This window comes from Oncorhynchus mykiss, chromosome 4 (assembly GCF_057628025.1).
Source record: "Oncorhynchus mykiss isolate SJ-2025 chromosome 4, ASM5762802v1, whole genome shotgun sequence".
In the NCBI taxonomy this organism is placed as follows: domain Eukaryota; kingdom Metazoa; phylum Chordata; class Actinopteri; order Salmoniformes; family Salmonidae; genus Oncorhynchus; species Oncorhynchus mykiss.
Window position 1 is genome coordinate 1,278,902 of NC_143025.1, and position 17,248 is coordinate 1,296,149.

General features: G+C 44.1%; 1 protein-coding gene across 1 annotated transcript in view; it reads left to right on the forward strand.

Annotated features, from left to right (window-relative positions):
- Nucleotides 1-16,205, forward strand: part of sema7a (semaphorin 7A (JohnMiltonHagen blood group)) — a 72,114-nt gene extending 55,909 nt beyond the window's left edge. The window contains exons 10-14 of the mRNA XM_036969371.2: nucleotides 2,602-2,797; nucleotides 4,991-5,106; nucleotides 6,701-6,846; nucleotides 10,807-10,880; nucleotides 11,069-16,205. Coding sequence (XP_036825266.2) covers nucleotides 2,602-2,797; nucleotides 4,991-5,106; nucleotides 6,701-6,846; nucleotides 10,807-10,880; nucleotides 11,069-11,544 — 1,008 coding nt within the window. The 3' untranslated portion in view covers nucleotides 11,545-16,205. The remainder of the gene's footprint in view (nucleotides 1-2,601; nucleotides 2,798-4,990; nucleotides 5,107-6,700; nucleotides 6,847-10,806; nucleotides 10,881-11,068) is intronic.
- Nucleotides 16,206-17,248: the final 1,043 nt, after the last annotated feature.

A 17,248-nucleotide genomic window follows, 5' to 3' on the forward strand; every position in this document is an offset into this window, starting at 1 on the left:
AATGGAACACTGGTCACTTTAATAATGGAACACTGGTCACTTTAATAATGGAATACTGGTCACTTTAATAATGGAACACTGGTCACTTTAATAATGGAACACTGGTCACTTTAATAATGGAACACTGGTCACTTTAATAATGGAACACTGGTCACTTTAATAATGGAACACTGCTCACTTTAATAATGGAACACTGGTCACTTTAATAATGGAACACTGGTCACTTTAATAATGGAACACTGGTCACTTTAATAATGGAACACTGGTCACTTTAATAATGGAACACTGGTCACTTTAATAATGGAACACTGGTCACTTTAATAATGGAACACTAGTTACTTTAATAATGGAACACTGGTCACTTTAATAATGGAACACTGGTCACTTTAATAATGGAACACTGGTCACTTTAATAATGGAACACTGGTCACTTTAATAATGGAACACTGGTCACTTTAATAATGGAACACTGGTCACTTTAATAATGGAACACTGGTCACTTTAATAATGGATCACTGGTCACTTTAATAATGGAACACTGGTCACTTTAATAATGGAACACTGGTCACTTTAATAATGGATCACTGGTCACTTTAATAATGGAACACTAGTCCCTTTAATAATGGAACACTAGTCCCTTTAATAATGGAACACTGGTCACTTTAATAATGGAACACTGGTCACTTTAATAATGGAACACTGGTCACTTTAATAATGGAACACTAGTCCCTTTAATAATGGAACACTGGTCACTTTAATAATGGAACACTGGTCACTTTAATAATGGAACACTGGTCACTTTAATAATGGAACACTGGTCACTTTAATAATGGAACACTGGTCACTTTAATAATGGATCACTGGTCACTTTAATAATGGAACACTAGTCCCTTTAATAATGGAACACTAGTCCCTTTAATAATGGAACACTGGTCACTTTAATAATGGAACACTTGTCACTTTAATAATGGAACACTGGTCACTTTAATAATGGAACACTGGTCACTTTAATAATGGAACACTGGTCACTTTAATAATGGAACACTGGTCACTTTAATAATGGAACACTGGTCACTTTAATAATGGAACACTGGTCACTTTAATAATGGAACTCTAGTCACTTTAATAATGGAACACTGGTCACTTTAATAATGGAACACTGGTCCCTTTAATAATGGAACACTAGTCCCTTTAATAATGGAACACTGGTCACTTTAATAATGGAACACTAGTCACTTTAATAATGGAACACTAGTCCCTTTAATAATGGAACACTGGTCACTTTAATAATGGAACACTTGTCACTTTAATAATGGAACACTGGTCACTTTAATAATGGAACACTGGTCACTTTAATAATGGAACACTGGTCACTTTAATAATGGAACACTGGTCACTTTAATAATGGAACACTGGTCACTTTAATAATGGAACACTGGTCACTTTAATAATGGAACTCTAGTCACTTTAATAATGGAACACTGGTCACTTTAATAATGGAACACTGGTCCCTTTAATAATGGAACACTAGTCCCTTTAATAATGGAACACTGGTCACTTTAATAATGGAACACTAGTCACTTTAATAATGGAACACTAGTCCCTTTAATAATGGAACACTGGTCACTTTAATAATGTTTACATACTGCTTTACTAATTTCATATGTATGTACTGTTTTCTATTCTACAGTATTTTAGTCAATGCCACTCCTACATTGCTGGTCCTAATATATTTTTCTTAATTCCATTCTTATACTTTGAGATATGTGTGTGTTGTGGTGAATTGTTAGATACTACTACACTGTTGGAGCTAGGAACACAAGCATTTTGCTACACCCACAATAACATCTGCTAAATATGTATATGTGACCAATAACATGTGATTTCTACCACTACTAAGACCCTGCAGGTGTATGTGTGTAGTCAGGTTTCTGTTAGGTGGTTTATTGTCTGAACAACTTCCTCAATCTGTTTTTCCTCCACCCTGACCCTGACCCTACAGTCCTCATGTTCTTCCTTTTGGGATGCATCAATATATTGTATTGTTTTGTCTAAGTTCCTGATGTGACTAAGACGTGTTGTATAGGCTACAACAAAACAAAAAAACAGTCTGACTAAGGCCGGCTGTGCTTCCTGACTCCCTTTACCAGGAAGCAAGTGACTTTTTCTTCTTGTATCTATGCCTTAAGCATATTTATATACACGGTTTAACATGTAAGAGTGTTAACATTTATACATGTGTTTTTAAGAAATGTTAAATGACTTATAGGAGTATAAAAAAAAGCAGGTTTTATGCCCTTATTTGGACTAAGTGATTTCCTGTGACCTATTGAGAAACGTAAACACCAACTCCACACAACATAGGAAGTTGTGCTGGACTATTTATGTCAGCAGCCCATGTCTCCTCGTAATCTTTGGTGGACAGACTACATAACATGCATCTGATCAAACTATGCAAGATTTAGTCCTGGGATAAACGACATGACTGTCTCATATTATTTGCCTGCGAAATTCAGATTTTATTCACTTATTTGGCAAAGGCTTGTATCGAATGGGATGCTTATCTGGGTAAAGATCTTTTCTCCTGTCTTATCTCCTCAGTGTGTCTCTGACAGTAAAGACCTGCCGTTGGCTACGGTGAACGTGATAAAGGATCACCCAGAGATGACAGACTGGATTCATCCCATCCAGCCCTACACCCCATTCTACATCTCTAACTATAACTACACCAAGATAGTTGTGGACCGAGTACAGGCTGCAGACTACACCATGCACAACGTCCTGCTGCTAGCAACTGGTAGGTGATGTCTGGGCTCCATGTCTGGAAATAGACTCTCTGGGTTGAAATTAAATACCACCAAGTTGAACATTCACCCCTTTTCTACTCTCGGTGCTGTTGCTGACCTACAGATGTTGGATCTTAATTTGAGCCAGTTTCACAAAACAGGAAAATAATCCTGCAGCAACAGGAAATGTGAATTGTTGTGTGGATTATAATTAATGAATTATTTTGGGTAGAGGTTGATAATTGTTTTTGTAAAATCTTCTGAAGTTTTAAAGTGGAAATTAGAAACTTTAGAAGCCTTTTAAACCTTGAATAGGCAAAACGTTTGCATTTCCTGCTGTGCTGGAATATTCTTCTAACAACAGCATGATGAAATGAAGACACAGCGTGACCATTGTTCATCATGGTTGTTATCAGTATTATGATGTCTTTATCACAGCCAGATAATTAATACCAGGGTAGTAATACCAGATAATTAATACCAGGGCAGTAAACCAGGGCAGTAGGATGAGCCATGACTAGAATACAGTATATACCTATAACATGGGTTAGACAGTATGTAAACATTATTACAGTGATCTTTGTTCAATGATTCTATGGACGTAGGGCAACATTCTCTAGGGTGCTGGGTAGAGAACCGGGTGGTAGCCGGATAGTGACAGTGACTAAGGTTCAGGGCAGGGTACTGGACAGAGGCTGGCTAGTGACAGTGACTAAGGTTCAGGACAGGGTACTGGGCAGAGGCTGGCTAGTAACAGTGGCTAAGGTTCAGGACAGGGTACTGGACAGAGGCTGGCTAGTGACAGTGACTAAGGTTCAGGACAGGGTACTGGGCAGAGACTGGCTAGTGACATTGACTAAGGTTCAGGACAGGGTACTGGGCAGAGGCTGGCTAGTAACAGTGGCTAAGGTTCAGGACAGGGTACTGGACAGGGGCTGGCTAGTGACAGTGACTAAGGTTCAGGACAGGGTACTGGACAGAGGCTGGCTAGTGACAGTGACTAAGGTTCAGGACAGGGTACTGGACAGGGGCTGGCTAGTGACATTGACTAAGGTTCAGGACAGGGTACTGGGCAGAGGCTGGCTAGTAACAGTGGCTAAGGTTCAGGACAGGGTACTGGACAGGGGCTGGCTAGTGACAGTGACTAAGGTTCAGGACAGGGTACTGGACAGAGGCTGGCTAGTGACGGTGACTAAGGTTCAGGACAGGGTACTGGGCAGAGACTGGCTAGTGACATTGACTAAGGTTCAGGACAGGGTACTGGGCAGAGGCTGGCTAGTAACAGTGGCTAAGGTTCAGGACAGGGTACTGGACAGGGGCTGGCTAGTGACAGTGACTAAGGTTCAGGACAGGGTACTTGACAGAGGCTGGCTAGTGACAGTGACTAAGGTTCAGGACAGGGTACTGGGCAGAGGCTGGCTAGTAACAGTGGCTAAGGTTCAGGACAGGGTACTGGACAGGGGCTGGCTAGTGACAGTGACTAAGGTTCAGGACAGGGTACTGGACAGAGGCTGGCTAGTGACGGTGACTAAGGTTCAGGACAGGGTACTGGGCAGAGACTGGCTAGTGACATTGACTAAGGTTCAGGACAGGGTACTGGGCAGAGGCTGGCTAGTAACAGTGGCTAAGGTTCAGGACAGGGTACTGGACAGGGGCTGGCTAGTGACAGTGACTAAGGTTCAGGACAGGGTACTGGACAGAGGCTGGCTAGTGACAGTGACTAAGGTTCAGGACAGGGTACTGGACAGAGGCTGGCTAGTAACAGTGGCTAAGGTTCAGGACAGGGTACTGGACAGAGGCTGGCTAGTGACAGTGGCTAAGGTTCAGGACAGGGTACTGGGCAGAGACTGGCTAGTGACATTGACTAAGGTTCAGGACAGGGTACTGGACAGAGGCTGGCTAGTGACAGTGGCTAAGGTTCAGGACAGGGTACTGGGCAGAGACTGGCTAGTGGTGACTGATTAACAGTCTAATGGACTGGAGATGGAAGCTGTTTCTCAGTGTCTTCCAGCTCGAGCAAGCCAAGGCTCTTGGAAGGCTACTTACTTACTGCCAGGCCACTGCAAACAGGCCTATTTCAACTTGTAAATAAATGACTGTGCACTGCAATCAGGCCTATTTCAGCTTGTGAATGACTGTGCACTGCAATCAGGCCAATTTCAACTTGTAAATTAGTGTTTAACTTTCTGTATCTCCTTCCCCAGACACTGGAATGATCCATAAGATCTTAAATGATCGTTTCAAACCTTTCATCATCTCAGAGACTCATCTCTCCAACCACTCTGATGTCATCAGATCCATGAAACTGGACTCTAGAAAGGTACCGGCAGGGGTGGCAGGTAGCCTAGTCGTTAAGAGCGTTGGGCCAGTAACGAATGGTTGCTGGTTCAAATCCCAGAGAAGAATAGGTAAAAAATCTGTCAATGTATGTACTCTATTAACCTTAATAGCTCCTGTAAGTCACTCTGGGTAAGAGCGTCTGATAAATTGCTAAAATGTACTGTGATCAAGTTATTTTGGATATGACTAGAAGGGTGGTATTCAGAAGAGTGGTGTTTAATATAGATTTAGGCCCTATGTGATCAGGTTACTGTGCATTCTGAAAGTATTCAGACCCCTTCACTTCCTCCATGTTTTTCCTCATCAATCTACACGCAATACCTCATAATGACCAAGCAAAACTGTTTTTTAGAAATGTTTGCAAATGTATTAAAAATAAAAAACGGAAATATCACATTTACATAAGTATTCAGACCCTTTACTCAGTACTTTGTTGAAGCACTTTTGGCAGCGATTACAGCCTCGAGTCTTCTTGGGTATGACGCTACGAGCTTGGCACACCTGTATTTGGGAAGTTTCTCCCATTCTTCTCTGCAGATCCTCTCAAGCTCTGTCAGGTTGGATGGGGAGCGTCGCTGCACAGCTATTTTCAGGTCTCTCCAGAGACCCTAAGCACCCTAAGCTGTTTGCTTAGGGTCGTTGTCCTGTTTGAAGTTGAACCTTCGCCCCAGTCTGAGGTCCTGAGTGCTCTGGAGCAGGTTTTCATCAAGGATCTCTCTGTTCTTTGCTCCGTTCATCTTTCCCTCAATCCTGACTAGTCTCCCAGTCCCTGCCGCTGAAAAACATTCCCACAGCACTGCACTGGGCCAATTGTCCACCGCCCTATGGGACTCCTGATCACGGCCGGTTGTGATACAGCCCAGGTTTGAACCAGGGTCTGTACTGACGCCTATAGCGCTGAGATGCAGTTCCTTAGACTGCTGCGCCACTCGGGAGGTGAAAGGTCACAGAGCGGTGTTTGTCAGACCAGGAGACATGGGTCTTGGGAAAATGGGTCTTCTCACAATATCGTCTGTAGCGTCTGAACATTTAAGCCTACAAACTGACCCCTGGAAAGATAACACTCTCACGATGGTGTTCTCCATTTTGCTTTACGATCTCCCCAAGTGTCAGGAGACTCGTCTGAAATCGGTAACGCCGATCTGCCAACTTCTGTCTGTGGCATCCAAACAGTTTGGGCTATACGCTAGTATGACCCCTCTGTGGAAAGCGTTTGTTTAAGCCAATAGCAGTAACCCCAATAAAGACAGGGCTTAGACTCTGATGGTATTAAGATAGATATTGTTCAAATGTGAAATACAGTGCCTTGCGAAAGAATAATTTTGCACGCCCAATTTTTCAGTTTTTGATTTGTTAAAAAAGTTGGAAATATCCAATAAATGTTGTTCCACTTCATGATTGTGTCCCACTTGTTGTTGATTCTTCACAAAAAAATACAATTTTATATCTTTATGTTTGAAGCCTGAAATGTGGCAAAAGGTCGCAAAATTCAAGGGAGCCGAATACTTTCGCAAGGCACTGTATATGTGATGGGATGTTTTAGTATTAACTAGCATCTTTCTGTCTATGTGCAGAGGAAACTGGTGGTGGGTTTGTCAGAGCAGATCTCCATTCTGGACCTCCAGAGGTGTCAGGACTATAACGGATCCTGTTATGTGTGTGTTCTGGCCAGAGACCCGTACTGCGCCTGGACAGAGGCTGGGTGCAAACCCACCGTCCCGTAAGTCTAATGTTTCCTCTTTGGCTCCTCCTCAATTGACCAAGCATGGCTGTCCCATAAGCTGTGTCTTTCAATCAAGTGGATTTATAAGCCCTTTTTACAGAAGCAGTTTTCACAAAGTGCTTTTACATTAACCGGCTTAGACCGCAAAGAGCCTTTTACACTCCCAGGCCAAAGAATGAATGACAAAAAGAAAAAAGAAAGAATGACAAGGCATCCTTCACTCATGCTGCCAAACATACCCTCGTAAAACTGACCATCCTACCGATCCTCGACTTCGGCGATGTCATTTACAAAATAACCTCCAACACTCTACTCAGCAAATTGGATCTAGTCTATCACAGTGCCATCCGTTTTGTCACCAAAGCCCCATATACTACCCACCATTGCGACCTGTATGCTCTCGTTGGCTGGCCCTCGATTCATATTTGTCGCCAAACCCACTGGCTCTAGGTCATCTACAAGTCTCTGCTAGGTAAAGCCCCGCCTTATCTCAGCTCACTGGTCGCCATAGCAACACCCACCCGTAGCACACACTCCAGCAGGTATATCTCACTGGTCAACCCCATACCAATTCTTCCTTTGGCTGCCTTTCCTTCCAGTTCTCTGCTGCCAATGACTGGAACGAACTGCAAAAATCACTGAAACTGAAGACTCATATCTCTCTCACTAGCTTTAAGAACCAGCTGTCAAAGCAGCTCACAGATCACTGCACCTGTACACAGCCCATCTGTAAACAGCCCATCCAACTACCTCATCCCCATACTGTATTTATTTATGTATCTTGCTCCTTTGCACCCCAGTATCTCTACTTACACATGCATCTTCTGCACATCTACCATTCTGGTGTTTAATTGTTATATTGTAATTACTTCGCCACCATGGCCTATTTACTGCCTTACCTCCCCTATCCTACCTCATTTGCACACACTGTATATAGACTTTCTACTGTATTATTGACTGTATGTTTGTTTATTCCATGTGTAACTCTGTGTTGTTGTATGTGTTGAACTGCTTTGCTTAATCTTGGCCAGGTCGCAGTTGTAAATGAGAACTTGTTCTCGACTAGCCTACCTGGTTAAATAAAGGTGAAGTAAAAATAATAATGAATAAAAAAGAGCCTTTTACAGTAACCGGCCTAGAGCCCAACGAGCCTTTTACAGTAACTGACCTAGACCCCAAAGAGCCTTTTACAGTAACCTGCCTAGACCCCAACGAGCCTTTTACAGTAACCGGCCTAGACCCCAACAAGCCTTTTACAGTAACTGGCCTAGACCCCAACGAGCCTTTTACAGTAACTGGCCTAGACCCCAACGAGCCTTTTACAGTAACCGGCCTACACCCCAACGAGCCTTTTACAGTAACTGGCTTAGACCCCAAAAAGGATTTTACAGTAACCGGGCTAGACCCTAAAGAGCCTTTTGCAGTAACTGGCGTAGACCCCAGCGAGCCTTTTACAGTAACCTGGCTAGACCCCAAAGAGCCTTTTACAGTAACTGGCCTAGACCCCAACGTGCCTTTAACAGTAACTGGCCTAGACTCCAAAGAGCCTTTTACAGTAACCAGCCTAGACCCCAAAAGAGCCTTTTACAGTAACTGGCCTAGACCCCAAAAATAGTTTTACAGCAATCGGCCTACACCCTAAAGAGCCTTTTACAGTAACCGGCCTACACCCCAAAGAGCCTTTTACAGTAACCGGCCTAGTCCCCAAAGAGCCTTTTACAGTAACCGGCCTAGACCCCAAAAATAGTTTTACAGTAATCGGCCTAGACCCCAAAGAGTCTTTTACAGTAACTGGCCTAGACCCCCAAAAAAGTTTTACAGTAATCGGCCTAGACCCCAAAGAGCCTTTTACAGTAACTGGCCTAGACCCCAAAGAGCCTTTTACAGGTACCGGCCTAGACCCTGTCGTGGAGAATTGTCTCAGAAATATAATACTCTTACAAGAACTTGTGAATTCAATATACACTTTAATACAAAAGTAGCAAAACTGAGCCCTTCCATGGAAGGACCCTATCACAAACATAACAGGGCTGAGCCCCTCCATGGAAGGACCTTATCACTAACATGACAGGGCTGAGCCCCTCCATGGAAGGACCTTATCACTAACATAACAGGGCTGAGCCCCTCCATGGAAGGACCTTATCACAAATATAACAGGGCTGAGCCCTTCCATGGAAGGACCCTATCACAAACATAACAGGGCCAAGCCCCTCCATGGAAAGAGACTAAATTATCATAGTACAGAGTCCTGCCTTTATAGGATTCTGTCTTTGCATAACGTATAGAGTCCCCTCCCTCTATATGAAAATAGCTTCCCTTGACCTTCCTTCATTATTTTCTTCTCATCTCAGAGCTTGCTTGTTTACGCCCACTAACGCTCATATCTGCTTTTGGTAAGGTTATAATGATGGTAGAACTACTTTCACGTCCTAAAAATAATATATGCATTGCATGTTTATGTTTCATGTTTTAGTCATCAGTTATCTTGCTTCCATCCTTTTTCCTGTATCCTGCTGACCATAGTACGTCCAGCTGTCATAGATGTACGTTTGGTCTTGGTTAATGTACTCTTTCAAAAATAGAGCATAGCCTTGGTGTCATATGGCCTGGGTGTCATCTTCTCTTAATGTGCATGTCCTTGCTACTTCAGCCTAGCAACTAAACCTATCTATATTTAATGCTGAGCTCTCCTTAATGGTTCGCTCCAAAAACCCCAAAGAGCCTTTTACAGTAACTGGCCTACACCCCAAAGAACCTTTTACAGTAACCGGCCTACACCCCAAAGAGCCTTTTACAGTAACCGGCCTACACCCCAAAGAGCTTTTTACAGTAACCGGCCTACAATCCAAAGAGCCTTTTACAGTAACCGGCCTACACCCCAAAGAGGATTTTACAGTAACTGGCCTACACCCCAAAGAGCCTTTTACAGTAACCGGCCTACACCCCAAAGAGCCTTTTACAGTAACCGGCCTACACCCCAAAGAGCCTTTCACAGTAACCGGCCTACACCCCAAAGAGGATTTTACAGTAACCGGCCTACACCCCAAAGAGCCTTTTACAGTAACCGGCCTACACCCCAAAGAGGATTTTACAGTAACCGGCCTACACCCCAAAGAGCCTTTTACAGTAACCGGCCTACACCCCAAAGAGCCTTTTACAGTAACCGGCCTACACCCCAAAGAGCCTTTTACAGTAACCGGCCTACACCCCAAAGAGCCTTTTACAGTAACCAGCCTACACCCCAAAGAGCCTTTTACAGTAACCAGCCTACGCCTCAAAGAGCCTTTTACAGTAACCGGCCTACACCTCAAAGAGCCTTTTACAGTAACCAGCCTACACCCCAAAGAGGATTTTACAGTAACTGGCCTACACCCCAAAGAGCCTTTTACAGTAACCGGCCTACACCCCAAAGAGCCTTTTACAGTAACCGGCCTACACCCCAAAGAGCCTTTCACAGTAACCGGCCTACACCCCAAAGAGGATTTTACAGTAACCGGCCTACACCCCAAAGAGCCTTTTACAGTAACCGGCCTACACCCCAAAGAGGATTTTACAGTAACCGGCCTACACCCCAAAGAGCCTTTTACAGTAACCGGCCTACACCCCAAAGAGCCTTTTACAGTAACCGGCCTACACCCCAAAGAGCCTTTTACAGTAACCGGCCTACACCCCAAAGAGCCTTTTACAGTAACCAGCCTACACCCCAAAGAGCCTTTTACAGTAACCGGCCTACACCTCAAAGAGCCTTTTACAGTAACCGGCCTACACCCCAAAGAGCCTTTTACAGTAACCGGCCTACACCCCAAAGAGCCTTTTAGAGTAACTGGCAGGACCACTTTTGGTTCTTCTTTATATACCTAGCATTGCTGTCTACTGTATCTAAACTGATATAGTCTCAGTGTTAGTCTTAGTGAACTGAACGTTGTGATTCAAATGTTGTTGTTTTTCTTTCCATAGGGGAGGCATTCAAAATATTGATGGAGGAGAAACGAATGTGTGCCTTAAAACAGCAGGAGTTAAAATATCAGAAGGTACACTGTACATCGACATCTCACACACTGATAATAATTCAATCAATCAATCAATCAATCAATCAATCAATCAAATGAGTCAATCTGATGACTGGACCACTGTTATTTGATTTGGAATGTATTGAATGAATAGGCTAGATTTCCATTCCCCTACCTTGTTAAATACATTTCTCCGACTCTTTCTCCAGAACCAAAGAAGCCCAGCAACAGGACCAGACGTGACACCCAGCCCTCCTCGTCCCTGAACGCCCTCGGTGCATCGGTCCACTCTGTGCCCCTGAACGTCCCCTTCTACCTGTCCTGTCCCATAGACTCCTACCACGCCCACTACAGCTGGGAACACCTGGGCACGACACGCCCCTGTCTGCGACTGCAGGCCAGCTGTCTCCATCTCATCCCCTCCATGCAGACTGAGCACTATGGGCACTACCAGTGTGTCTCCACGGAGAGAGACTATACCAGGGTGGTGAGGGTGGTCCGAGCTACAGAGCTGCTGAGTAACCACAACCCAAGCATAATCAGCAGGCCTGCTAGACCGGTGGGAACCATCAGTACTAACATAGAGGACTCTAAGAACAACGGAGCAACAGCAGCTATGGCAATGCAGGCGGGATGGTTCGTGACCTTTGCAGCTTTGGACATTATCGTGCAACTTCTGCAATAAAATCATGTCCACTATGGACTTCATCATGATATGACATCTGCACTCTATAATGGATCCACAGTGCATTCAGAAAGTATTCAGACCCCTTGACATTTTTCACATTTTGTTACGTTACAGCCTTATTCTAAAATGATTAAAACATATATATTAAAAAACTCCTCAATCTACACACAACACCCCATAATGACATCACAATACCCCATAATGACATCACAATACCCCATAATGACAACACAACACCCCATAATGACATCACAATACCCCACAATGACAAAGCAAAAACAGGTTTCTAAAAATGTTTTGCTAATGTATTAAAAATCTGAAATACCTTATTTACATAAGTATTCAGAGCCTTTGTTATGAGACTCGAAATTGAGCTCAGGTGCATCCTGTTTCCATTGATCGTCCTTGAGATGTTTCTACAACTTGATTGGAGTCCACCTGTGGAAAATTAAATTGATTGGACTTGATTTGGAAAGACACACAACTGTCTATATAAGGTCCCACAGTTGACAGTGCATGTCAGAGCAAAAACCAAGCCATGAGGTCGAAGGAATTGTCCGTAGAGCTCCGAGACAGGATTGTGTCGAGGCACAGATCTGGGGAAGGATACCAAAACATTTCTGCAGCATTGAAGGTCCCCAAGAACACAGTGGCCTCCATCATTCTTAAATGGAAGAAGTTTGGAACCACCAGGACTCTTTCTAGAGCTGGCCGTCCGGCCAAACTGAGCAATTAGGGGAGAACGGCCTTGATCAGGGAGGTGACCAAGAACCCGATGACAGAGCTCCAGAGAGAACCTTTCAGAAGGACAACCATCTCTGCAGCACTCCACCAATCATACCTTTATGGTAGAGAGGTCAGATGGAAGCCACTCCTCAGTAAAATACACATGATAACCCGCTTGGAGTTTGCCAAAAGGCACCTAAAGGACTCTCAAACCATGAGAAACGGTATTGAACTTGAAACAATCACGTCTCGAGGAAACCTGGCACCATGCCTACGCTGACGCATGGTGGTGGCATCATCATGATGTGGGAATGTTTTTCAGCGGCAGGGACTGGGACACTAGTCCGGATGGAGGGAAAGATGAACAGAGCAACGCACATCCTTAATGGAATCCAGAGCGCTCAGGACTTCAGACTGGGGCGAAGCTTCCAACAGGACAACAACCGTAATAACACAGCCAAGACAACGCAGGAGTGGTTTCTGGACAAGTCTCTGAATGTTCTTTAGTGGTCCAGCCAGAGCCTGGACTTGAACCCGATGAAACATCTCTGGAGAGACCTGAAAATAGCTATGCAGCGACGCTCCCCATCCAACCTGACAGAGCTTGAGAGGATCTGCAGAGAAGAATGGGAGAAACTCCCCAAATACAGGTGTACCAAGCTTCTCGTGTCATACCCAAGAAGACTCAAGGCTGTAATCGCTGCCAAAGGTGCTTCAACAAAGTACTGAGTAAAGAGTCTGAATACTTATGGAAATGTGATATTTCAGTTTTTTAAATTTTTTTGCAGACATTTCTAAAAACCTGTTTTTGCTTGGTCACTATGGGGTTTTGTGATGTCATTATGGGGTATTGTGATGTCATGATGGGGTATTGTGATGTCATTATGGGGTATTGTGATGTCATTATGTGGTTTTGTGTGTAGACTGCTGAGTAAAAAAATAACAATTGAATACATTTTAGAATAAGGCTGTAATGTAAAAACAAAAAGGGAAAAAGTCAAGGGGTCTGAATACTTTCCGAACTGTCTCCCATAACAACCCCCCCCCCCCCCCCCCCGACCTCTTATACAGTTATAATAGGTCGGGGGGGTTGTTTTGGGAGAACGTTTAACCTGGGTCATGTTCATTAGGGCACACCGTAACAAAACATTTAAAAACCCTCCATGTTTCAGTCAGTTTCCTTCCGTTTGGTACTGAATGAACAGGAACCTGTTGTGTAGGACCCAGATCAGTCTGGGCAGGAGCCAGAGCACTTTCTTTACCACTATGTTAGATAGCAGCAGGACTCTTGGTGGAAGGAATTCTGTTGCGTAGAAGAAAATCCCTCCAAAAATAACCACATGATTGCTGATCCAGGGCAGAAGGCTCAGGATAAGAGCAGTTAAGGACAATTAGATTGTTAGTCACTTTGGGTAAACAGGCTAAAGAGGCTCTGTCATACAGACTCCCATTGCATTAGCAAGGTCCAGCAGGTACTGACTCTGTCATTGCCGCCGTGTGTTTGGTGAAGCCCTGGCCTTTTGTACCCACTGAGACTTGGCAATGACCTGCAGCACTGCTTAGCTCCACCAGTTAATTTGAGGTCTCCTGGGACGTGACATGCAACAGTTTGGCCCAGATCCAGACACACCCTCTGATAACAGTTGAGATATTTTCAGAGGAAAGGGTGGGGTGTTCTCTAGGGGTGAAACATCAGAGAATAGTTAACACCCTTTCCCTGAAAGACTCTTCTGTCCTAACTCCTCCTGGACTGGACACAACATCAACACTTAACAGTGTCCTCCTCCTCCTCCTCCTCCTCCTCCTCCCCTTCCTCCCCCCTCCTCCTCATCTTCCTCCCCCTCCTCCCCTTCCTCCTCCTCCTCTTCCTTCTCCTCCCTTCCTCCTCCTCCCCTTCCTCCCCCCCTCCTCCTCCTCCTCCTCCCCTTCCTCCTCCTCCCCCTCCTCCTCATCCCCCTCCTCCTCCCCCTCCTCCCCTTCCTCCTCCTCCTCTTCCTCCCTTCCTCCTCCTCCCCTTCCCCCCCTCCTCCTCCTCCTCCTCCTCCCCTTCCTCCTCCTCCCCCTCCCCTTCCTCCTCCTCCCCCTCCTCCCCTTCCTCCTCCTCCTCCTCTTCCACCCCCCCCCCCTTTTCCTCCCTGTATCATTGAGTTATGAGGCTGAACACACTCCCAGAAGGGTGCACACACATACACATAGACACACAACCACCCAAGTGCTGGGGGTAAATCATGTTTTTGGCACCACAAGGATGGAGTAGGACTGAATAAGGACACGTGGATCTGTATCAGTGGAGGCTCCTCAGAGGAGGAAAGGGGAAGACCATCCTCCTCAGGCACCATACAGATTTGATTAGACTAGTGAGCAACAGCATTTTTTTATTTATTAAAAAAATATTTATTTCACCTTTATTTAACAAGTTCTCATTTACAACTGTGACCTTGCCGAGATATAGCAAATCAGTGCAACACAAACAACACAGAGTTACGCATGGAATAAACAAATGTACAGTCAATAACACAATAGAAAAGTCTATATACAATGTGTGCAAATATAGTAAGATTAGGGAGGTAAGGCAATAAATAGGCCATAGTGACGAAATAATTACAATTTAGCAATTAAATACTGGAGTGATAGATGTGCAGAAGATGAATGTGCAAGTAGAGATACTGGGGTGCAAAGGAGCAAAATAAAAATAAGCTGCCCTGACAGCTGGTGCTTAAAGTTAGTGAGGGAGATATGAGTCTCCAGCTTCAGTGATTTTTGCAATTTGTTCCAGTCATTGGCAGCAGAGAACTGGAAGGAAAGGCAGCCAAAGAGGAGTTGGCTTTGGGGATGACCAGTGAGATATACCTGCTGGAGCGTGTGCCTACGTGTGGGTGTTGTTATGGTGACCAGTGAGATACACCTGCTGGAGCGTGTGCCTACGTGTGGGTGTTGCTATGGTGACCAGTGAGCTGAGATGAGGTGGGGCTTTACCTTGCAAAGACTTATAGATGACCTGGAGCCAGTGGGTTTGGCGACGAATATGAAGCGAGGACCAGCCAACGAGAGCAGGTCGCAGTGGTGGGTGGTATATGGGGCTTTGGTGACAAAACAGATGGCACTGTGATAGACTGCATCCAGTTTGTTGAGTAGAGTGTTGGAGGCTATTTTGTAAATGACATTGCCGAAGTCGAGGATCGGTTCGATAGTCCGTTTTACGAGGGTATGTTTGGCAGCATGAGTGAAGGATGCTTTGATGCAAAATAGGAAGCTAATTCTAGGTTTCATTTTGGATTGGAGATGCTTAATGTGAGTCTGGAAGGAGAGTTTACAGTCTAACCAGACACCTAGGTATTTGTAGTTAGCCTGTCATTATATCAAACAGTATATTGTTTGTTTTATTTATTTATAGGGGACAATGCACATTAATCAACATCTATATTACGATAATGTAACATCCATGTAAATGTGCCGGGGTTAGCCAATAGCTAATTAGCACCAGGACAGGTAAGGACAATTACACAGTCACAATACAAATACTCACTAAATCAATACAAAATACCAATACATTACATCCAATAATATATAATATACCATTCTAATCACAACAACAACACCATCATCAACTGTCGTCATATGAAGAAGCCCAGAACTCGTGTACAGGTGTGGATAGATTTTAGCCATGTTTACAATAATCCGTGCAGTTTCTCAATTCCACGGGAATTGCATTCCAGCATATTGTAGCTCTAACAGATTGGCCGATTTTTTTCTGTGTTAAAAAGGGACAATGTTTTCCCCTCTAGTTACTGCCCTTGTTCTCCGAGAGGTGCTTTCATTGAGCACGATATGCCGACATAGGGGTGGAGACCATGCAGGATCTTAAAGACAAGGCTTGCATCTACATACTGCTTAAAGCTATCCAGACTAAATAAATTATGTTTGTAAATGACGATGGTGGTAACTGTTTGGTTTATTATCATAAATATTCAGTGTTTGTTTGTTTGAGTGATTCAATTGGTTTCAGAATAGCTCCTGCTTGTGACCAGGATGTGAGGGAATATCTCAGATGTGAGAACATCACAGCATTGCAGGAGGCAGGGTCTCCGGAAGAAGGAAAGGTCTTGTAAACCTAAAGTTGGATATTATAAATAACAAAGTACAGTTTTCAACAGAGAGTTCATCTTGTAGATTACTGTCATGTTTTAATGACAGAGCAGTGTCTGATTTGGGAGCTATTATTTTCTGTGTCAATTAATCACTTGTGTCACTTTAAACCCTCCATAGTCCTCCACTGGAGTCAACATATCTCACTTTAAACCCTCCATAGTCAACATGTCTCACTTTAAACCCTCCATAGTCAACATGTCTCACTTTAAACCCTCCATAGTCAACATGTCTCACTTTAAACCCTCCATAGTCAACATGTCTCACTTTAAACCCTCCATAGTCAACATGTCTCACTTTAAACCCCCCATAGTCAACATGTCTCACTTTAAACCCTCCATAGTCAACATGTCTCACTTTAAACCCCCCATAGTCAACATGTCTCACTTTAAACCCTCCATAGTCAACATGTCTCACTTTAAACCCTCCATAGTCAACATGTCTCACTTTAAACCCTCCATAGTCAACATATCTCACTTTAAACCCTCCATAGTCAACATGTCTCACTTTAAACCCTCCATAGTCAACGTCTCACAGGAATACAGTAGAACTCATCCATGTAATCACGCAGGTCACAACAACAAGGGGACTGAATCAGACAGACTCCCTCACTGGTCTGCTGACCTTTGGTTTACTTTCCTTTTGTTTTGAGTTTGGTTTCAGTTGTTTTGTTCCTTCATTTGGTTAGCCCTTTTCATTCGGTTAGCCCTTTTCATTCGGTTAGCCCTTTTCATTCGGTTAGCCCTTTTCATTCGGTTAGCCCTTTTCATTCGGTTAGCCCTTTTCATTCGGTTAGCCCTTTTCATTCGGTTAGCCCTTTTCCCAAGAG